At 41.2% G+C, this 24105-nt stretch overlaps 1 protein-coding gene across 1 annotated transcript in view; it reads right to left on the minus strand.

Moving 5' to 3' along the window:
• LOC114618171 (beta-galactosidase-1-like protein 2) overlaps window positions 1–18363 on the minus strand; it is a 30773-nt gene extending 12410 nt beyond the window's left edge. The window contains exons 1-13 of the mRNA XM_028763846.1: window positions 18354–18363; window positions 16517–16609; window positions 15795–15992; window positions 12251–12319; window positions 8879–8974; window positions 7974–8082; window positions 7202–7294; window positions 4747–4828; window positions 3717–3781; window positions 2949–3033; window positions 2044–2181; window positions 899–979; window positions 146–252 (exon numbers count right to left, since the gene is read on the minus strand). Coding sequence (XP_028619679.1) covers window positions 146–252; window positions 899–979; window positions 2044–2181; window positions 2949–3033; window positions 3717–3781; window positions 4747–4828; window positions 7202–7294; window positions 7974–8082; window positions 8879–8974; window positions 12251–12319; window positions 15795–15992; window positions 16517–16608 — 1215 coding nt within the window. The 5' untranslated portion in view covers window position 16609; window positions 18354–18363. The remainder of the gene's footprint in view (window positions 1–145; window positions 253–898; window positions 980–2043; window positions 2182–2948; window positions 3034–3716; window positions 3782–4746; window positions 4829–7201; window positions 7295–7973; window positions 8083–8878; window positions 8975–12250; window positions 12320–15794; window positions 15993–16516; window positions 16610–18353) is intronic.
• Between the last annotated feature and the right edge of the window lie 5742 nt (window positions 18364–24105).

Here is a 24105-nt window from a genome sequence, read left to right on the forward strand (position 1 = left end):
GTAAAATTTGAAAAGGAACTAAGACTTCCAAGGATTACTTTGGTTCCCTAATCTTCTACTCCTTGGTCTTTGAGCTCTCTCTCTTTATTTCCCATGTCCTTTTTCCTAAAGTGATACCATGTGTCTATACCCAAGAAACACCCACCTTGACCAGATAGGGCAGGACATCCCACAGGGTCATGAAATGTAACAACGTAATTGTCTGATAGGCAAACATCAGTGTAGCTCTTGGTTGAACGGAAATTTTAATATCTGCAATGAAAAGCACATAGCTGGCAACCCTAGGATCTACCACAACCCCATTGGGAAACACTAAGTTCCTTGCTATCCCACAGAATCCACAAATCCACAGAATCCCAAATTAGCAAATGGAAAGACCCAGTCATGTAGCCCTACTTCCTAATTCCAGGAAGAATTAAGGCAGGTGCTAATTGAGTTAGGGTCCTCTCATATCCTTAAACATCCGAGGAAGTACCCTTTATTGTCCTAAAAAAAAAAAAAGGAGCACATTGATCTTGGCTGTTAGAGCTAGAGAATATCCTAAAGCCCAGCTACAAATGCACATGCTTTCATAGTCTACCCTTTCTTCCTCGCCTCAGCCAAGTAATGCTTACTGAATAGTGCAGAAGGAGAGCTGGAGCCTCTAGCTTTTAGAAGTTTTAGAGGATTGCAGGCACAGTCAAGATTAAGCAACATGGTCCTGTGCTGAACACAGAAGAGCAGACCCTGTATCTCCAGTATTTCCAATGTATTTCCAATGCCCATGACAAAATGAAGCAAATTGGGTTTCTCTCCAAAATGAGAGGGGTTTCCACTCCCTCCCTCCCCTCAGCCCAAAGCAGATACCCCTGGAAATCTACATCACACTTCAGATTAAGTTGCTCCTGAGTCTGAGTACCTGTAACAACATGGAAAAAACGTTGAAATTCCTGGTACTCGAGTGTATATTCTCCACCCTCTGTCACCAGTGCACTGTAGTCTAAAGAAAACAGAGAAATGTGTCATTTCCCCCAAGAACACCTTAGGATTGACTCCTTTCTCCTGAAGAGGAAAAAAAAAAAAACATTTAGCAACCTCAGTGGTGGGACCCCTTTGGTTATGTGATGAGAAAATTTTCTATGTCCATTGATACAAACTAAGAGGCATCTGCTGAGCTTTGATGAGGGTGAGGATTGTTAACAAGAGGCAAACTGCACCAATCTGTGCAGCTGCAGTAGATCCCAGCAACAATCCAGGACCCTCCAATGCTTATCCTTCCTATCCAATTTCTTTTATTTTTAATAAATTAATACTTTTATTAAAATTTTAAATTTCTGATCTTCAAAACACACTATGAAGGTAATAAAAAGACAAGTTACATACTGTGAGAAAACATTTGCAAAGCATATACTTGACAAAGGCCTTCTATCAGGAGTTCAGGTTTTAAAATTTTCAAAATTGCAAAAAACAAAAAGTTGCCCTTTTATTAAAAAAATGGAACAAAAATATGCATAGATACTTCACCGAAAAAAAAAATTTTTGAACAAATGGCAAATTAGCAAATGGAAAGCTCCTCAAAATCATTATTCATTAGGAAGACACAGATAAAAACCATGACACCAAGACACACTTGTCAGAAAATTACATTAAAAAGAATCAAGTTTGGTAACGATGTGGAGGAAAATAAGACCTCATATTTTTAAATGAACATTAGCTTTATTACACACTTAGTTTCCCACTTGATCTCTTGGGAGATTTCAAGGCTACATTTTGTAGTGCTCTTAGAAAATCCAAAGCGACAGACTTTGCATAGAACTGTTTAAAGCAAGGTTCTGTGCTGCAAATAAACAAGACTAAGATTACTAACCTGTCTGCTCACAAAATCCCAGAAAGCCAAGACCCCAGTATCTAGTGGTGTCATGAACAAATACCAAATCCTCAGTTCCCAACACACATTAAAGTGGAGACAGTTAAACAGTTCCAGAGATTTCTCTAATCTACTATGTTCTAGACTCAACAATGGGGCAGCCTAGGTTGGAGGTGATTCTGAGGACCAATACTTGCCATAGCTGGTTACTACAGGTGTGTAACCTGCTGAAGACTGAGCTCCACCAATTAAGCCAAAGTTGGTGCCACCTTGGAACATGTAGAAGTTGAGGGAGAACCCAAGGTTGAACATCTCACGTACATCCTTCATCAGCACTGCAGAGAGCAAGACAGGAAGAAAACAGAGACAGAATTCAGATTTAAGAATTCACAGCTCATAGATTTTCAAACTACCTCTACCTGAAATCTTCAAGATCTTCTTAGAGCCCAGAAAAACATGTTAGATGAGCCAGAACTGACTGAGGTAGTTGGCGGTGTTTGTTTTCAAAATCCAAAGTCACTTATTACTTCTTTCTCTAGGTTTCATATTTGGATGAATCTTTCTTCTTTCTAGCATACAAACTATGTATATCAAACACTGCTCATGACTTTTTAGGGGCATACCTATTTCCAACTTACTGTTTCTAAAGCACTTACCAGCTTCTCACAGTGACTTATCGGAAATGGTGGCAAAAGTCACGTTTACCTTCAACTCCATTTAAATGGCCATCACCAATTCTCCAGGGAGAGCAAAAGAATTAAAATCAGATGAACTGGGGCTATATCACTACCTACTTCCATACTCAGCACACCTTCATTGTGTTACTCTGCCTCACTGAAAAATTCATACTCATTACTTTTCTAGCCTTGGAAAAAATGTATTTTTACTGAAAACTACAGAAACTTAAGTCCCTATTGCAATGACCCCTTCCTTCTGAGCAGCTGTCTAGGAGGCATCTACTTATCCAGACTGATACTTATACGAGAGATATATCTGGGAGCCTTGTCCCTAAACCTTGAAGTCACTAAGGAGCAAGAAAAGAATATCCCAGTGCCACTGTGGTTTTCATGTTTCCCTAAAAAGGTCAGGAAGAAGGACTCACTCTGTGGATCTCCAACCTGATGCAGAGCTCCCCACGTGTCAAAAGAGTTGGCTGTATATACCATCATCAGAATAGGGCTTCTACCCTGAAGGAAAAGAAAACAAGTGTTAATTTATGATGCTCTTCTGCAATTCTGAAGCCCTGAGCTGCCTACAAGGGAACTCTAAAGCCCAGAGCTCCCACATGCCATTTAACTGAAAGCACCCTGTGACTTCTCAGAGCTGAGTCCTATGCTCTCACTCTCACATGATCTTCCCAGCCACATGGTCTCTTCATGTGGTTTTATTGGTCATCTTTTCCAAGTTTTTTTTTTTGGGGGGGGGAGGAACCTGCCATTTAAATATTTCCCTTTCAAGATATCCTAAAAGTAAAAGCCGGAAATTCATAAAAATAGAATATTTTCCTTCTCTTGATGAGCAGAGTAGACATCTAGTAAGAAAGACTTGACACAGAGGAAGAATTTAAAATGTTCAGTGATACAGGGGCTACATCAGTGGAAGGAGTATGACAAATACTAGCCTTGAGCAACGTCCTACAAATCAGAATGACCAAATGTTAGGATTATAACACTCTAACACTATGGCCTGTGAACCAAGTGTTCTGCATTTATACAATTTAAACCTAAAGCCACCTAAAATAAACACTGAAGGGCACAGAAGATTGCAATTTTAACTAAACTAATTAGTACTAAGCTTGTTCTCAATAAGTAAGACAAGAAGGCAAGGGTGGGGCAAGAATTGGCATCTGTCGTGTCTGAAAGGCCCTTACCTGAATGGATACGAGGTCTTCATATGTTTCTTTTTTTATATTCTTCATGTGGACAGTGGCCAGCACTGTGGGTAGGAAGAACATACATGAAAACCTGCCATGACCACACAGGGCAAGGGCAAAAGACTCTCCCAGAGCCAGTTGAGGAGTCCAGTCCACACCTCTTGGACTTATGCCTCCTAGATTCTCACTTCAATATTTCCATAACCAGAGCTAGCAATAAGATATGGGGATACACTTATAGCCACATAAGCACTTACAAAAGAACTTCACACATGGTCCTTCACTTAGAACTTATAATGATGATCTAGAAAGTTAAAATGAAGTTAAAATATGCTACATGGCACAAATCAATACGTGAAAAGCAAATGAAGAAATTGAGACTCCAAAACTTGACATTTTTGGCTGTGGGGCTCAAACCTCAGACCTCATTCATGCTTAACTTCTAACTCAGAACACTAACACTGACTTTCTATTACAACCAAAAGGGCCACCAATAAGTCCAGGGACAAGAACATTGGAAGAGAACAGAGCTTACCAAATTGCTTAAAGGAAAGAATTTAGAAATTGTGTTTCTCAGTCTTGGTCTCTATGCATTCATTTATTTTTCTTTGTGCTCCTGAGGCTGGACCCATGGGCACATGCCAAGAAAATGCTCTACTCCTGAGAAGTTTACTTTCTGACATCCTCCTCCCAGCCCCACTTTCATTCTCTGGACTCATTTGTGTGGACAACTGCCAGGGCTGGGCCCATGACAAGACAACTCTTTGTTCAGTCAGGGTCACTTGTCAGTACTGGAGACAATTTTCACTTGGACCACAGTTGGACCCAGGGACAGACCACTAAAAGTCTGAAAGAATGGAGTAACTCTCTGGTCGTAACAGCTGCTGTGCAGCAAGATTGCATCCTACTTCCTAATTCAGTTTTGCACACAAGTCCTCACCACAAGGAAATGGAAGGATGAAGCATCAGATGGACCTGTGCCTTTTCAACTTGGCCAGTATAGAAATATATGCAACCAAAACCATACCGTTTGGCAAGTGGCCCTTTCTTAGATTCGCACCATCATCTGCAGTCATGAGCAGCTCATCGATCCCTCTTGACACTAAAGCCTAAGGAGAAATTCAGTAATGGAAATATATTGCCCCTAGTCCCATGAGATTTCTTCTTCCTGGAAGTAGAATAAAAAACACACTATGCCACTGGAAATACCACTGTGAAGTTGAAACATGGAAAGGAAGGCTTGATTCCCTAAAGTGGCTGGTTTGGGGTGTCAACTTAACACAAGCTAGAGTCATCAGAGAGGAAGGAGTCTCAGTTGAGGAAATGCCTCCATGAGATCCAGGTGTAAAGCATACTCTCAATTAGCAATCAGTGGGGAAGGGCCTAGCCCACTGTATATGGTGCCATCCCTGGGTTAGTTTTTCTGGATTCTATAAGAAAGCAGGCTGATCAAGTCAGGGTTAGCAAACCGGTAAGCAGCACCCTTCCATGGCTTCTGCATCAGGTCTTGCCTCTGTTTGAGTCCCTGTTCTGACTTCCTCCAATGATAGACTATGATCTGGAAGTATAAGCCAGATAAACCCTTTTTTCCCCAACTTGCTTTTTAGTCATGATGTTTTGTGGCACCAATAGAAACCCTAGCTATGACATCCCTATGCAACTACTTTTAAGTCCAAAAGTTAAAACAAAAATATGAGTCCTGCCTCAGTCAAACTCTTCAACAGCAGTTCAAATTCCAAACCTCAAGGAAGAGGCTGAGGGGCAGCTGAATCACCTATTGCAGTGCTTTCCCCAAAGCACATCCTGGAGATTCTCCAAGCCAGAGAGCAGAAATAAGTGTTTCGTTCACTATGTCTCTGAATTTTCCCACATGATACACATTTTCCAGTAGTTTCTTCAGTCAGTGGGAAAGGAAGGTAAGCTGTGGCACTGTTACTTGCTTGAACCTCAAATGTTCCTACTTGAGCCTATTGGTGGTGGCACATGCCTTTAATCCCAGCACTCGGGAGGCAGAGGCAGGAGTATCTCTGTGAGTTCAAGGAAAGCCTAGTCTGCAGAGCTAGTTCCAGAACAGCCAGGGCTACATGAAAAAACTCTGTCTCAAAATCCCCAGAACCATAAATAAAGTCCCAACTTTAACTACAAACACTCTAGGGATACCCTCAATCAAGACAGAAAAGAGACTAAGAAACATATATATTTAATTCAGGAACAAAATACTAAAGTAGTGGCTTTAGGTTTTGAGACAAAAATGTGTGGCCTGCTGTGTCTTTTGGACCCAAATTCTTAGAATTCACCCTTGAGTCCTCTGTTGGTATCAGAAAAAGGTTTTTCTATAAGACAGTTTGAAAAACTAAGGGAGCAGAAAAGTAAGTGTTGGAGCCTCAACAACACATACAGTGATACTCACCTATAATCCTATCACTTGGGAGGAGGAGGCAGGAGGATCAAACCTTCAAGGTCATGCTGAGAGCAGGAGGCAAAGGGACCATGGAACAGGAAATGAGGCAAATAAAAAATCAACATCGTAATAGATTTAGTGCAAGTGTATCAGCAATGAGTGGAAACAAACCAGATTCCCATTTACAAAAACAAGTCCTTTGCCATGGTGGTTGTAGTGGTGAAGGTTAACTATCAACTTGGCAGGATTTAAAATCACTGATAGGCCTATGGAAGATTATCTCCATTACATTAACTGAAGTAGGAACTTCCATCCTAGTTGTGAATGGAACCATCCCCTGGGCTAGGGATCCTGGGCTACATAAAATGCAAAACACAAGCTAAGCACTAACATGCAAGCATTTATCTTCTGCTGCTTCCTGAGAGTAGATGGGATGTGAGCCACTGTTTCAAGTTCCTGCTGTGTTGACTTCCCTAACACGATGAACTATATCTTTAATTTCAAGCTAAGAAAATAACTCATTTCTCCCTTAAATTGCTATTGTCAAAATATTTTATCAGAGCAACAGAAAAAGAAACTAAGAGATTGGTATTTTGCAACATGGTCTCACCTCATCCAGGCTGACCTCAAACATATTATATAGCTAAGGGTGACCTTGAACTATGGACCCCTCTAACTTCATCACTCCCAACTCAACAACAGATCTGATTGTGTGCATCATATGCTACTTGTAAGTATTCTACATAGATGGATACATGTGAAAGTAGAAGAAAGGAAGAAAATACAGTAAATGTATTACCATGTGTTTTTCAAGTAAAGAAAATGTAAAAGTTCTCCAACCAAAAGAAGCTGAGATAATATAGAAAGTAGAGTTGTCCTAGGGTGCATCTCTACCTTACATTGGAGCAAACTGATATTTCCAGGCGACTGTCTAGAAAATAATCCAAAATCCATGATAAAAGTGGACCCTATTCATCTCATACGTCACAGTTGCAGGCAAGTACACACAGGCATTCAGGACACGTTTGCTCCACAGCATAACGAAGTACAAGAAGCAGAGCAGTACTGAAGGAGCACTTACTGTTTTCACATATGCCATGTATTTCTTATCCATATGGTAGGAACCGTATTCATTCTCCACTTGCACAGCAATGACGGGGCCTCCTTTTTTATACTGAGGGTCAAGGAGATGATAACATGAGAGTGCGATACTGCTGGGGAAAGATGGTATTTTTCTAAATGCTGGGCACACACATAAAAAACAGCACACTGGGGCTGAAGAGATGGCTCAGTGGTTAAGAGCACTAGCTGCTCTTCCAGAAGACCCAAGTACAATTCCCAGCACAGCTCTTGAGAGACCATGATCTCTCCACAGGGGCTCCCCTAAAGCAATGTCTGTGATGCACTAGCATATAGCTGCCTGTGAGAGCTTGGAGAATGATCTTTAACTCTAATTTCTGATCATCTTGAGCAGAAGCTAATAACCAGCAAATCAAAGAAAAGATGCATAGAACATTCCTCCAAGTGTCTTGATAGTGGGAGGGAAGAAAGATTCTAGTGGAACAGCAATATACCCTTTTTGGTCTTTTAAGACCAAAAAGAGTCTAATTGAGTCAAAGATCTCAAAATGTAGCCCAGGCTGGATCCTCTCACTTCTACAGCATTCACCATCACGACAAGTAATGCCTAATACCAGAGACTTCCTTAGATAAGAAACTGGAATTCTTGGGTGATCATATATAGTGCCAACATACGCTCCTTGCTTCTCGGAGTGCAAAAAGCCATAAGCACTATCCAGGAAATACATCTGTCAGTCAATTCCGTTACCTTTGGATATGAGGACTGGGTTTTACCTGCAATTGTGCTATCTTTGGAATCAGATTGTTGAAATACCGATTCATTGCTTTAGTAAATCCTCTGTAAGTTGTCCGCAGCTTCATTTTTGGATCCTTGAGTAACCAGCTATGATTTAGAAAGGTGATTCAGACTCAGGATGAGAAACAGTCATAATAAATGTTCCAAAAAGGAATCTACAACACAGCCCACATTTACACACAGAACAGTGAGATGTGAGGGTGTGGTCCAGCTTCAGAAGAAATACTCTGTGCCAATTAAAAACACTCAGCACCCCAAGATGTAGGGGGTGGGAAGCACTGGGAGAGCTTTATAACTCTGATCCAAGACTGAGTTCAGCAAACTATAGCCTAAAAACCAAGTCAACTGTCTCCTTAACTAAATAGTTTGGTTGGCACAATTGTACCCAATCATTCACGTATTTTGACTGTGGTTTTCAGGCTAATTACAGAGGCTCAGAAAGCCTAGAATATTTGTTATCTGGACTTTATATCAGAATCTTGCTATGTAGCACTACTAATCTAGTACTCATTATGTAGCCTAAGATAGCCCAAAATTTGTGACAATCTTCCCATCTCATTTGGGATTACTAGCTGGCCTTTTACAGGAAAGGCTTATCAACTCTAGTCTGGAGTGAGATGGTTATAATGCTGTTTAGAAGTCCTTTTGTTTGTGTGCATGAGAGATGAGGAGACTGGCTCTACTGGAAAATACTCAGCTAGGAAAAGGAAAACCATGCTGACAGATGGTCCTGCTACAACATGCATACATTTTGAAAGTATTAACTAAGAGAAAGCATTACCTGCCACCAATGAACAAAATAGTGTAGACCTTTTTTAATGTGTACAGAAATAAAGCCCTTATGTGCCTCCCAGCCAGGGACCCTCAGACCACAACAGCTCACCTGGGCAAGCCTCCAAGGTCTAAGTCACTGCCAATGTAGGGGCCTGGACACAGAATGACCCAGAGTCCTGATTCTGAAGCCATGGTGATAAAAGCTCTGGAACAAAAGCAGTCACAGTGACATCACTCCCAAAGCAGGGCTTTGCTTGGCAGCTCTCATGAACTCTGTCTCTTGTTCTTTATTACCCTTATGAACTCAGTATCCAAAGGGATGGTGACTAAGAAGATAGTATCAAAGATTTAAAACAGAAACTAGAAACCATAGTTCAGAATCTGCTATTATAACCAAGAAAGCAGGTTCTTTGTGCTGGACTCACACTGCCGAATGCTAGCTAAAACAAGGTAGGCTGTGCAAGCCATGGATCAATGCCTTAAGAAGGCTTCAAGTAATCTTCTTCTAACAAACCCTAAAGAAGATAGCCACACAAACATAACTCCACCTCTAATAACAAAAATAACAGGAAGCAACAATCTCCTTTTCTTAATATCTCTTAATATCAATGGACTCAATCCCCCCCCCCCAAAAAAAGACATAGACTATCTGACTGGATATGTAAACAGGACCCAGCATGCTGCTGCTTACAGGAAACACACCTCAGTGACAAAGCCAGACAGTACCTCAGAGTAAAAGGCTGGAAAACAATTTTCCAAGCAAATGGTCCCAAGAAACAAGCTAGAGTAGCCATTCTATATCAAATAAAATTGACTTTCAACCAAAAGTTATTTAAAAAGATAAGGAAGGACACTTCATATGCATCAAAGAAAAAAAATCTACCAAGACAAACTCTCAATTCTGAATATCTACACTCCAAATGCAAGAGCACCCACATTCTTAAAAGATTCTTTACTAGAGCTCAAAGCACACATTATACCTCACACAATAATAGTGTCCCATAAGTTTGGGTAAGTCGTGCCTTCATTTTCATTAAATTCTAGAAAGTCTTCAGTTTCTTTCTTTATTTCTTCCTTGACCAAGTTATCATTGAGTAGAGCACTGTTCAAGTTACATGTATATGTGGGCTTTCTATTGTTTTTGTTGATATCGAAGACCAGCCTTTGTCTGTGGTGATCTAATAGGATTCATGGGTTTACTTCAATCTTCTTGTATCTGTGGAGGCCTGGTTTGTAACCAATTATATGGTCTATTTTGGAGAAGGTACCATGAAGTGCTAAGAAGAAGATATATTCTTTTTTGTTTTAGGATGAAATGTTCTATAGATATCTATTAAATCCATTTGGTTCATAACTTCTCTTAGTTTCACTGTGTCTCTGTTTAGTTTGTGTTTCCATGATCTGTCCATTGATGACAGTGGGGTGTTGATGTTTTCTACTATTATTGTGTGAGGTGTAATGTGTGCTTTGAGCTATTATAAATAAGGCTGCTATGAACATAGTGGAGCATGTGTCCTTGTTATATGTTGGAGCATCTTTTGGATATATGCCCAGGAGTGGCATAGCTGGGTCCTCAGGTAATACTATGTTCAATTTATAATAGCCAGAAGCTGAAAAGAACCCAGATGTCCTTCAACAGAAGAATGGATACAGAAAATGTGGTACATTTACACAATGGAGTACTACTCAACTATTAAAAACAATGAATTAATGAAATTCCTAGGCAAATGGATGGAACTAGAAAATATCATCCTGAGTGAGGTAAGCCAATCACAAAAGAACACACATGGTATGCACTCACTGATAAGTGGATATCAGCCCAGAAGCTCAAAATACCCAAGATACAACTCACAGACCACATGAACCTCAAGAAAAAGGAAAACCAAAGAATAGGTGCTTCAGTCCTTCTTAGGAGTAACAAAATACTCAAGGGAGCGAATACAGAGACAAAGTGTGGAGCAGAGACTAGAGGTGGGGCTATCTGGAGACCACCCTTCCTAGGTATCCATCCCATGTTCAGTAAACAAACACAGACACTGTTGCATATACCAGGAAGTACATGCTGACAAGAGCCTGGTATACCTGTCTCCTGAGAGTCTCTGCCAGAATCTGACATATACGGAGATGGATGCTCACAGCTAGCCATTGAACTGATCATGGGGTCCCCAAATGGAAGAGGTAGAGAGAAGACTGAAGGAGCTGAAGGGGCTTGTGGTCTTATCAGAAGCTCGACAATACCAACCAACCAGTTCCCAGGGTCTAAACCGCAAGCCTGTGAACATGCATGGAGGGACCCATGGCACCAGCTGTATATGCAGTGGAGGATGGCCTTGTCAGGCATTGGTAGGAGAGGAGGTCCTTGGTCCCATGAAGGTGGGATGCCCCAGTGTGGGGGAATTCAAGAACAGGGAGGAGGGAGTAGGCAGATGGGGGAAATACCCTCATAGAAGCAGCTGGAGTGGGGATAGCATAGGGAGTTCCTGGGGGGGGGGGACGATATGGGGAAAGGAGATAACATCTGAAATGTAAATATGTAGAATATCCAATAGAAAAATACACTAAAAAAAAAAAAACACTAACTCTCAAACAAGTTACACTGTTCCTAATCTTAACCTGTAAATTTGTCTGTAGATTAATGAGAAGAAAGCCATGTAATAAATACTTTTAAAAAAATGGTTTCTGTCTGATCTGGCACACTCCTTTAGTCCCAGTACTCAGGAGGCAAAGGCAGGCGGATCTCTGTGAGTTCAAGGCCAGAGTGATCTACAGAATGAGGTTCAGGACAGCCAGGGATATTACACAGAAAAATCCTGCCTCAAAATAAATTAACGAATGAATTAAGTAATAAAATAAGTCTTACAAAAAAAAAAAAAGAAGGCTTCAAGCCAAGTAAAAACTTATTAAAGCTTCTGACTGGCTTACTAAAGCAGAAGTAGAGGCTGGGGCTTAGTAGCACACACCTTTAATTCCAGCACTCAGAAAGCAAAGGCAAACAGACCTCTGTGAGTGTGTAGCTAGCCTGACCTACATAGAGAATCCCAGGCCAGCTAGAGGTATATGTTAAGACCCTGCCTCAAAACAACACGTTTTAGTATGCAACTCCAAATTATAGAGACAGTTTCAGCCATGATAAAATGATCAAGCATTACAGCAAGTATGAGAGTGAAAAGGTATTATTACAGTCTGCTGAAGCATATTAGTAGGTTGAGGTGCCTACTGCCAATTGTGATGACTTGACTCCAACCTTCAGATATGCACAGATGTACACATACAGATGCTTGCACACTCAAAAAAAAATATAAAAATGTAATGGAAAGTATTTACTATGGATTAAAATACTTAAACTAAAAAAATAAACAAACAGAAAACAACAACAATAACAAAAAAAAAGTAGAGCTGTACACCCCATTCCATCATCCAACTCACCAGGAACTTCCCTACCTGAATCTCAAAATCAAGAAATTAAAGTATAAACACCTACACGAAGTCCACGTCTTCAGTGAAATGAAACTGGCCCACTCTTGGCTCATGGAGGTTCCAAGGAATATGCCTATCATGGGGAAAAAGAGAAAAGTAAGAACCTCCCCCATCATGTGCTTCATCTATCCTGATTCCTCCATCCTTAACAGAGAAGCAAGCTTCTCTCCTGAGAGAAAGCTTCATGTTTCAACAGGAAAGCCTCTACTGTGTGCATATGCATTCCAAACATTGAGGAGGCTAAAGGAAGAGGATCACAAGTTTTAGGCCAGTTGGCTAGAAAGCAAGACGTATGTTGGGAAAAAAATCCCTAACAAAAATAGTTGGATGTGGGGTACATGCCTGTAATACTATCACTTTTGAGGCTGAAGGAGGAGACTCACAAGTTTGAGGACAGACTAGTCTGCATGGTGAGAGCCTGTCAAAAAAAATTATAATAATACAGGTCCTGGTGACACATGTCTTTAATTCCACCTAAGGGTGATATAGCAGGAGGGTGGAAAGCTCAATGACTGAATCTGGTAGAGTTCAAGGATAGCTCTAGCAATTTTACAAGACCCTGTCTCAAAGTAAAAAGGAAAAGGACTATGTACATAGTTCAATGGTGTGTGTGTGTGTGTGTGTGTGTGTCTGTGTGTGTGTAAAATGAAAGATATTCTCGATACAATTAGGAAAAAGGAATGAAAAAGTTGGAACAAACAGAAGAGCAGATACCTAGAATAAAAGACCAGTGAACTTTAATGTATAAATAAAGAATTGGGTATGGTGGCTCATGTCTCTAGTCCCAGCACTTGGGAGGCAAAGGTGGATCTCTGAGTTTGAAGTTAGCTTGGTCTACAGAGCAAGTTCCAGGACAGCCAGCATTACACAGAGAGAACCTGACTCAGAAAATAAAAGACACTTAAACATATAAATGCTGGTATATTATTCCAACTAAAACAAGAATGAGATTTTGGCATGTATTACAACATGGATGAGCCTTGAAGGCATGGTGCTAAGTGAAAGAAGACAGACATGAAAGGACAGAGGTTTTCTGGTAACACGGATCTGAGCACCCTGAATAACTAAGTGTGTGGAGGCAGAGAATAGATCACAGGTTGCCAGAACTAGAAGAGAATGGAGAATCATGCTGTAATGGGAACACAGTATGTGAAGATGGAAGTACTCCAGATGTGAGTGAGAGAAGAGCTTGCTCAACTGTGTGAACTTACTTAATTCACTGTCCTTTGGAAATTTTGCAGAACTGACTGACATTCAGAAATGAACATGTGCCACTTTGTCAAGGCCACTCCTAGATACACACTATAGAAAGGGCACATAGGTCACTCCTGGCTGTCCTACTGATAATAGCTATGAACTGCAAATAACTCACAGCCAAACACCATAGTGTGATTGCCCATGGAACTCCATGTGGTTTTGTCAATGAAATAAACAGTATGTGGCATCTGGGTGGGTATGTCTCCAAAACAATATTTCGGGTTTTTTCTTGAGTTTTGTTTTGTGACAGGGTTTTAATATGCATCCTAGACTGGTCTCAAACTTGTATTTCTCCTGACTCAATCTCCCGAGTGTGAGGCTCACAGGTGTGCTTCCCTGCTCTCAGCTTTCTTTTTTGGGTTTTGACTCTGCTTTTGAAATGGAACTTACCATCAGACATCTTATTCTTAAACCTCAAGACTCCAATGCAAGTTCACTCCGTGCCGTCTAGAGTTTCCATCCTTTGAACTACAGCACTGGGGACTTCTCAACACCATAGCTACATGAGCAATTCATAATCACTCTTTCTGCCTGCTGATTGTGCTTTCCCAGAGAAACTTGACTGTCACAGTGGATACAGAGAACCACAGCCCACCAGGAGCCACTGCTTGAGAACACTTCAGCTGCAGCTCATGAGCTGTGAGATTCAGCACAGATTATCTCAGAGGTTTAGAGACTCCGCAAGAAGAGGCTTGTGGGGTGGTGTCCCCACATTTTCATGGGATTTACCTCCTCCAGAAGCCTAGATTTTCTCTGAGAAGAGCTGAAGAACATTCCCTTCTGCTTCCTACTGGGGAGGGAGACACTGACATTTGATGTGCACTCACAGCATTCTGTTCTCAACAAAAGCTCAGAGAGACTGTTTCGCAGAATCCTAGCCAGATTTTAAAAAACAAAAACAAAAAATCCCACCTCCAGCCTACCGTCTGTAACAGGCTCCCAGACTCAGCACAACTGACTCCATGATGTAAATACCATTCAGGTTGTAAAATTCAGCATGTAAGCACCACGTGACAAAACTAAAACAGAGGCCTAACCCATCAAAGTCCATATAGTTCTAGGAAACTCTCAAAATGTATTAACCTTGCTTTTTGGCTTCTGTAGTTTTGCTTCTGGCTAGCTATTCTTGTTAACTGAAGTATGTCAATCTGGAACATAAGTTTTGTCCTTAAAAGCTTACATTAAGAAAGGCTCAGAGATACATTTGAATCCCGATCTTCCATTGTTAGTTACTGCCAGTTAATAAAGATTTCTGTTGGCTTTTACTCATGTCTGAGCAGTCTCCTCTGGTGAATTCCCCAACAACACTCTCTACTTTCACATAGAGGATAGAATCATTCAAATCCTTTTCATGCTATCAAATACTCAAGACAAAATAGACATAATACACACCTTTTTGATTAGTTGTTATTTTGGTGGTGGTAGTTTTTTAGTTGTTGTTTGATTGGCTATTTGGGGGAGATTATTTGTTTTTTTTTCTATTTGTCTTTTAAAGAAATCTTATGTAGCTTGGACTAGCTTTAATGTTTTTATGTAACCAGGGCTGGCCTTGAACAATCCTCCTGCCTCCATCTCCTAAATATTGAGATTACATCCCTATGCTACAAGCCTGATGTGGTGAGTAATCTTGGTTGTCAATTTGGTTACATCTGGTATTAACTAAAACTCAAGCACCTGGGCATGTATGCCTATGAAGGAACTTCTTAAGTGGATCATCTGAGGTAGAAAGACCCAAACTCAGATGTGGACGATCTGAAGACAGAAGACTGGCCCTAAATCTAGACCATTTGGGGACAAAAGATCCACTCTAAAATCTGGGTCACAGTTTCTGGTAGCATCCCACAAAAAAATGACATGGAACAAGGAAGCTTTTGATTTTTGCCTGTTTGCCTTCATTTTCACTGGCAAATTTATCTTGGCTCTTATTAGAACTTGCTTCTTCCAGGATTCCAATGTACACTGAAGATCAGTAGCTCTCCAGTACTTCCCTGGAACTCCATCACCAGATCAGGGCTGCAAAGACATCCAGTCTCATGGACTGGCCAATTACCAGACTCTTGGGTTTTCTATCAGAAGGCAGACATTGTTGGACTACTCAGACCACAGTAAGCCACTCTAATAAGTCCTATATACAAATATATGTGAATATGTATTTCTGTTCATTTAGAGAACCCTAATAAGTTAGCTAATAAATATCTTAATAATAATAATAGTAAAAAAAAAACCACTATTCAAAGGAAGTCTCAGCCAGGATTCAGTTGAAACAAGAACCAGAAGAAGCAAAGACTCACGTGGTAAGAGTGTTGAAGCCACAGGCCTGCATCTTCCTCAAACTGAGTCTCCAGGACTCCCTAGGTATCCGGAAGTAGTCTATAGTGCCAGATATGATCCGGAATGGAAAACCTTCCAGTGTGAATTGTGAGTCCTTGACTTTCAGACCAACCTTTCGAGTTATCAGCAACAACGGGGTCAAGTGAGTTTGATTAAGCCTGCGAGGACAAGAAGGTATACGATTTCTAGAGCACAGGATGGGTGATCAGCAAGGCCCAGGAAAACTGAAGAGTTCAAAGTCAGCCTGGGATATAAAGCTCACCCTGTTTCTAAAGAAAAGAGAAGAAGGGGGGAGAGGAAGTGAGGGAAAGGAAGAGTAAGGAAGAGAAAGGACCAAGGGACATGGCTCAATGTGCAAAGTGCATGCAGATTCCCAGAATCCAGGTAAAGGCCAGACACATCAAAATGCAATAACGCATGTATCTAATCCCTGCACTCTTAGAGGAAAACAGGAGGCAAAGAGGAGAATCCATGGAAGCCGTAGTGAACAAGAGAGACCCTGTCTCAAACAAGATGGAAGTCAAGGGCTAACATCTGAAATTGTTCTCTGACCTCTACACATGCACCATGGCACATGCACACAAACATGCACATATACATGTGTGCACATGCACACACAGCAACTGTTTTGAGCTTTTCCTTCAGAACACACCAAGTATTCTGCAGTGGTCTGAAAACATACCTGGGTAACTGGCTATTGCTGAACAAAGCCATCGCACACAAGGCTGAAGACAGACACAGAACACATTCAGGTCTCCCCAGGAAGGTCCACATGCTAAATGGGACAGAATAGAGAGGTCAGAAATAGGGGTGGGGAGACAGGGGGAACAGCTAGGAGCTGAAACAGGCCTTCCCCGGAGAAGGGTGGGAAGGGAGAGGGTGGCCTATTGGGAAGGTAGAATTTGTTCCTAGGGTTTGTATCAGCTGGAATCATGACAGCATAGTGAAGCCATGGTTGCTGCTGAATGGAGGAGGAAGAGCTCCAGAGCAATAGCTTGCTACATAGTTTGCTATATATGGTGTCTGGGTTTTCAGACACCATATACATTTTGGTGTGGCTCAGGATGCCATCAAATGATGGTTTTAATACAGTGGAGCATAGCCTCTGAGAAGCTTCCACACCCGTTCTGCTGCTGCTAGCGAATGGATCCTAATGGTGGCCTGCTTAGCAGAGGGGGAATGTCTTTGCCGAGGGGATCAATTCTTTGTCTCCAACTCAGTTTCTCATTTGTCTGCTACTGTTGGAGATCAACCCATACATTGCCTGAATACATCTTATTGTCTTTATGGCCTGTTCATATCTTTATGGCACTCATTCTGGGACAAATGCATCAAAAACCAGTGAGTCCACAGTGGGCTGGACTTTTTTTTTTTTTATCAGAGTCTGAATGCTGCTCTTTCCAGCACCACAGCAGTGAGTGCATGGGCTTGACAAAGTTTTCTAATTAAAACACTTGATGTTCCACTTTTTTAAAAAGCCTAAACATAATTTAATTAACATGAGTTTATTATATACCTATTACCAAATTGAAGCAGAATGTTTTAAATCCAACCTCCTTTTACACACATGCACGTGCGCGCGCACACACACACACATACACACACACACACACACACACACACACACACACACACACACGGAGTCTACTCAGCCTGCCGTAATCATTCTTCTACATTCAGATCAATACCACCACCACTACTATAAGCATGTTTGAGCAAATGCTAAGTCATTACCATTAGTAAAACATATACATCTAGGCAGAATTGAGAATAGGTAAATCACAGGAAGATTTTCTTTAAAAAAAAACAAAAACAAAAATTAAATAATCAAACAAGAAAAAGGACTGTGAAGAGGTTTTGGCAGTACACAGGGCTGGGTCTGGTGTGGTAAGAAAAGATAGAGGACTCTCCGCCAAGCTTCCCAGGGAGAAGAGGAGGCACAAGGCAAAACTTCAAGAGACTCTGAAGGAGAGTCCCAGAGTCCTCAGTCTGATCCAATTTCACTGGAAACCCCCAGCAGAGGCATACATCCAGCCTGCAGAGACCAGGGACCGTAAGAGCTCACAGTGCAGAGGAACCCAGACAATGTCAAACTGGGCCCTCACACAGCCCAGGGGACACTCATCTGGGGTCCTCATCAGGCTGACCTAGGCTGTGAGCCTTAGCTGTTCCAGAGGCCACTGGCACCAAACAGCATTCCTAGAGCCTGGCCCTAAAATATCATCTCATCCTGGTTGAGCCTGAACTGCCACAGTGACTCTGCTCATGCAAGTTACCACAAGCCAGCACCTGGCCTTCTGTCCTGCACACAAGAAGTGCTTGGCACACAGGTCCTCCTTCAAAGACCATCAGTACATCAAAGACTTCAAAAAGGAGATGCTGATGCCTTACTGGACTGGTGTCTTCTCGTAGCTAGTCACCATCAGCCAGCAGCCACAGCACTGAGAGCCTTTCCCCGACCACTGCAGTCTGCAGCCTCATGTCCCCACCAAGGCAGGCTGGCCCAGGTGCCCAGACACCTGTGGTTGATGCCCTTCTCTCAGCCTGTGGGCACAGGACCTCGTGGGTGGAGAGAAGCTCTGTTTCAAATTCTGCCAACATTATTTATACTTTGTCCAGTCGCCAGAGAAAGTGATGCGCCTCTTTATTACAGATTTACCTGGAAAAGAGCAGAGTAGCCTGTGGCCTCAATCCATCAGCAGGCTAGCTTCCCACAGGAGTGGGCAGTGCCCTCATGAGTGATCTCTCCTGGGTCAGACTGAACGTTCTAGGTCACGTCCTCCTCAACCATGGTTCTTAGTAGACTTTTCTTTGATTTGCTACTAAACAGTTGAAAGTTTGACATTGGATGAAGCACCAAGATTAATGAATTTTCCCCCAAAATTGCCTTTCCTAACTGAAGACTTCTTGCATAGTTTTTAAAAAAGATCTCTTTTCTAGGCTTGCTTTTCGGACCACTCTCTATTCTTGTGTTTTCCTGAAGTGTACCAGGATAAAACATCCTTGGGAAACTCACTCAGCTAATACAGTTTTACCTAATCTGTCATCTTCTTAATTTACAACTATGATTTTTATAGTGGTTTTTCAAAATAGGCCTTGTTTAGCCCTGGCTGCCCTGGAACTAGTTCTGGCCTCAAACTCACAGAGATCTGCCTGCCCCTGCCTCCAGAGTGCTGAGATTAAAGGTATGGGTCACCACTGCCAGGCTATAGCTATGATTTTAACTCAACCATGTCTCTACCAAATCTTTCTACTTGCCTTCACCCATAATCTTTATGTTCTGTACTTCTGATTTTACTGGTAATCTCACTTTTTTTTTTAACCTAACTGAGGTGAGCAACAGAGGACTCCATGCTTGCATGCTTTCACGGTCTGGAAATACACAGACAAGGGATCTATTAACAGCAGATCGTCTGCCTCTGTTGCCTGATGTTACTCACGGTGATAGCTCCATCCCTGACAATAACCCTTTTAAATCAGGCACCTTTTTACACCTCATGATGGACTTTCTGCCTCACTAGCATCAGACATCCCATAGCCAGGATCCTAAACCCTAAACAATACTTTCCTGATACAGTCATGATTCTCCTCAGCTCTTCCAAACCTGGTTTTCAGCATCCTGTGAGTGTCCAGTTTTCCCTCATTTGCCTCCTTTACAGCACTCACCTTATAATATTAAATAACCCACATCATTTTTTGTTGTTATTTTATTGTTGTTGTTTCCTGAGCTCTTAAATGTAGCCTAGGCTGACCTCCAAGTATGGCAGACATGTTCGAGTGTGCACAGATTCATATCGCTCTTACGTTTGAATATTTACAGACCTCGACACACGTGATAAGTCACATGATTATTTACATTGGCAAACTGATTGACAGTTACTGTTAGAATTACAAATACCTTTACTTAAAAGAAGTGATGACTTCCTGTCTGGGTCCAAGCACAGAGCAGATCCCGGGCGGCAGTTCTGTACCCAACCTCACAAAACCCAGAGGAGGCGGGCCTCCCAGGAGCTCTAACCTGGGCAGTGTCTCAGATAATGGCTCTGGCCAAAAAAGAAGAAGAAGAAGAAGAAGAAGAAGAAGAAGAAGAAGAAGAAGAAGAAGAAGAAGTTTACTTATTTCAAATTATTTTCAAAAGTTTCTAGGAGATGCTAATTGGCTAAGATCTTATTTTAAGCTCTCCACAAAAGAATTTAAATCTCTGTTTAATGTTCTCAAGATAGATGTAAATCGTAATTTTCCTCAACAATTAATTGACAAAAGAGAAGTAATTTTACAAAAAGTAGAAGGAGCTATTATTAATCAATATATTATATAGTCTGATTAGTTGTTGGCTGGTCTATAACAGTCCTTTGATAAAAGAGATTATTAATATAGATTTATATTTCTTTAAATAGTGTATTCATGACTCTCTGCGTGTGGAAGGAGCAGCTGCTGGCGCTTCTGCCCTGATTTTACAGGAACTCTGAAAAATTGGCTTTAAAAACAAAAGAGGGGGATTGGTACCCCCCCAGAAGGAGTCTCCTGAAATACTCTCCATCATGCCTTGTTCACTTTTAACTCCCTAAAACTGAAAGCTCATGGCAAATCTGCTGCTGACTGCCTCTGGCATCACTGAGACCAACAAAAACTATGCCACAGCTATGTAGAAGGACCCTCTTACCCTTAAAGGGAATGGCCCGGACCCAGCTCTCTTATGGGGCCCGAGGATTGATATGTCTGTTTGATACCACAGAAGGCACAGCTAAATGGCTGCCAAAGAGTTTAATGAAATAAATAGATACCCCCACAAAGCCAGGCCCAACTATAAATAAGTTGAATAACAATTGACATCCAGGGAAGAGAAATCTCCCTGAGAAGTCTCTTCTTTTTCCTTTCCAGGTAAAAATGAATCACCCGTGATGTCTGCTGTTAGAAGTTCTAATCCAGATGCTGGCCTCCAAATTTATACTACTCAGACCTTTGATGGACCATTGACAAGGACATCAAACAGCTAGAGACTGACATCACTAATCTGAAGAAGGCCCTCGTTTCACTGAAGAGACCTCCAAAAATTGCAAAGGACTTTATTGGACTTGACTTACTCTTTTGCAATAGAAAAGACTGTGTATAGCTCTTGACTGTGTACAGCTCTTAAAGAATGTTGCTTTTACATAGATAAGACAGGGATGGTTAAAGAGAGCATGAAAAAGATCAGAAAAGGCCCAGAGAAAAGACAGAGAGAAAGAGAAAGATGATTGCTGGTACAAGAATTGGTTTTCAGCCTCTCTATAGTTATCAACCCTACTTCCTCCCACCTTGGGACCATTAATTGGATTATTTTTGTTTATTTCTTTTGGTCTCTGGGCCTTAAATAGGCTGACTAACTTTGTGAAACAACAGATAAATAATTTGGTAGCAAAATCTATTCAGATACATTATCATAAGTTAGCTATGGAGGACCACGAGACTCAAGATGAAGTTGTTACTCTATCCAGGATGTTCCCAAAACCCATCTCCACCCAACCTAAAAAAAGGGACTTCTGCCCCTAGACCAAGCAGAGAGGGGCCACCCAGAACACCCTCTGACTGGTGATCTGAATTCTTGCTTAGGCTGTGAGGCTAAGCACTGCAAGGGAATATAAATAAAAGTTAAAAATATCTCCCTGGGGTTCCCTGAGGGACAAGCCTGACTGCATAGGGGTTGATGTCAAAATTATCCCCTCTCCAGGAAAAAGACATCGGGATGGGTATGGCCCTCATACCTCACTGGACAACAACAGGGGGACTGGAGCCATTACAAAGTCCCCTTCAATTACTGGAGATCAAGCCTTTATCCCTGCCTTCGAAAGACTAGAATCACCACAGCCCTACTATACTTAGAGAAGGAAGGAGATGTCAGGGGCAGCCCGCTTATACACTGAAGGCCTAAAATCAGCCATAGGCCTAAAATCAGCAATAGGCCTGTCATTCATGCATGCTAACACAAAGTCTTGGGTCTCTGTGGAAAAGCACTGAAACAGATGGCTATAAGCTATTGTAAACAGGAAGCTTTTGTGGAAATTTACCAGCCTGAGTAGTCATAGACCTTGTAAATAGGTAGCCTTGGCAGATAGTACCAACTTAGATAAGGACAAGTGAATCATAGGTAGAGTCATAGTGACCTGTTCCCTGAACCTTCACCCAGCTGATACCCTGTTCTGAAAGATATCTGTACTACCCCTGAACACCCATGCTCCAGTGTCATCCCCTTCCCCACGTCCTGCCTTTTTGTGTTTATAACTCCTGTGTGAATAAGTAAAAATAACGATTTGATTTTTTTAAAAAAAGACAAAAAAATCCATATTCACAGATATTGTAATCCACATATATTATCCAGTGATCTTATGTCCTACAATTAATAAAACAAATAATCATAAAAATTACAAAAAGAAAAGAGGGAAAAAAAGTAGTGATGAGCCATATACTAGAAGCATGCCTGTAACTCAGCACTTGGGAGGCTGAAGCAGGAGGTAGGTGTGAGTTAGGGACCAGGCTGATCTATTTGGTGAGTTCAAAGACAGCCTATGTTACACAGTGAGATCAAGTCTCAAGTACCAAAATAAAGAAATAATAAAAATATTGCTGACAAGGCAGGTTGATATCCATATGAGGAGAAAAGGAAGTGGGTTGGGGTGAGATGAGGTAAGAAGGAAGGACTGGGAGGAGAGGAAAGGAGGGGAAGCTGCATTCAGAATATAAGATAAACAAATTAATAAAAAAAGACATATTACAGAAGAAAAAATTTACATAGCTAAACCTAATTTACATTGCTAATTTACATTGCTGAACCTTTAATAATTATTTAAAGCTGCAATGTGAGCTACACTGAAGTGATTCACATATTTATTATCAGCCATTTGTATTTTCTGTTTAGTTTATAAAAAGTGTTTTCAGTATCCTCATTTCCCACTTGACTTTCTCTCCCCTCTCCAGTTAGTCATTCTAATGCCCGTATTGTTCTATTGACCGGTTGCTGTCTTATGGCCATCCTTAGTATTTACATAGTAATACTGGCTATAGGTCCCATTATAGGTTAGCTATTTATTATGTCAGAAACTCTGTAGATGTCTAGTCCCCTGAGGCCCTTTATCTTCTTATATTTCTAGAGCCTTTCATTTGAGTCTTTGACCTATAAAGAATGTGTTTTAATACCAGTTAGCAATGTGGGTGAATCTTTGTTCTATTTATCTACAAATGACTAGCAGATTACTCTAAAATTTAATTCCTATTTTGAAAAGAAGTGTTTGTCATCTACTAATATACTAAATTGCCAACTCTATTTGTTTCTGGGTTATTCCAGTCCACTGCTCTTTGTATGCGGATCAACTACATAACAAGAGCCTAGTACTTGCTAGACACAGTTTCAAACTTGTATGTTCATTCATGTGTCATCAAAATATCATTGCTTCTTGGTGCTCTTAGTAAAGTTTATGAAGAGCCTACTATGCTAAGCACTCTTCTGGATGCTGGTAATGCAGTGTCCCCACTGTGTTGACAAAATTCTGTACCTATGGAGTTTCCATTCTAGTGCAGTAAAAAAAAAAATGCAACAGAGAGAACAACATTAAAACAGATACTGTGTTACCAGGCAATGAGCACTTTAGGGAGATACAAAACAGGAAAAGTGGGAAGAGAGGGAAAGGAGAAAGAAGAATGATGTCAAAATAAGACAGTGTTTTAGGTAGGAGGTCAAGAAGGGAGCAAAGACCTGAATGATTCTAATACAGGACAGACAGACAGGGCTACAGGAACAAAGGCCAGAGGCCAGGACATCGTGATGACTTGTAAAAGCCACAGAGGCATGAGGAAAACTTAGGAAACTGTGGGCAAGCAGATCAGAGAGGTTAATGAGGAGGCTAAATCATGTAAAACCTGGAGGATCAAAGGAAGGGCTTTAATTTTTGCTCTGGGCTGGGACAGCATTGGAGCGTTTAGTCCCAGGAATGAGAAGATCTAAGTTGCATATTAACATAGTCTAAAATGCCAGGGGCCAAGTTGGAAGGAAACTAGATTTTCTGGCAATCAGATGCGACTTTGTGATGGGTTGGACCAGTGTGGGAGTAGTCACAGAGGTAGATTTACTAATTGGTTGAATGTGATTGTGAAGTTAAAGGGTGACTACAAGGTGTATTTTTTCTTGGGAGAAGTGGGAAAATTGAGTTGTCATTGGTTAAGTAGAAATGGCTACAGAAACTTAGGGTTGTGTGTGTGTGTGTGTGTGTGTGTGTGTGTGTGTGTGTGTGTGTGTGT

This window comes from Grammomys surdaster, unplaced genomic scaffold (assembly GCF_004785775.1).
Source record: "Grammomys surdaster isolate TR1022 unplaced genomic scaffold, NIH_TR_1.0 140, whole genome shotgun sequence".
Classification (NCBI taxonomy): domain Eukaryota; kingdom Metazoa; phylum Chordata; class Mammalia; order Rodentia; family Muridae; genus Grammomys; species Grammomys surdaster.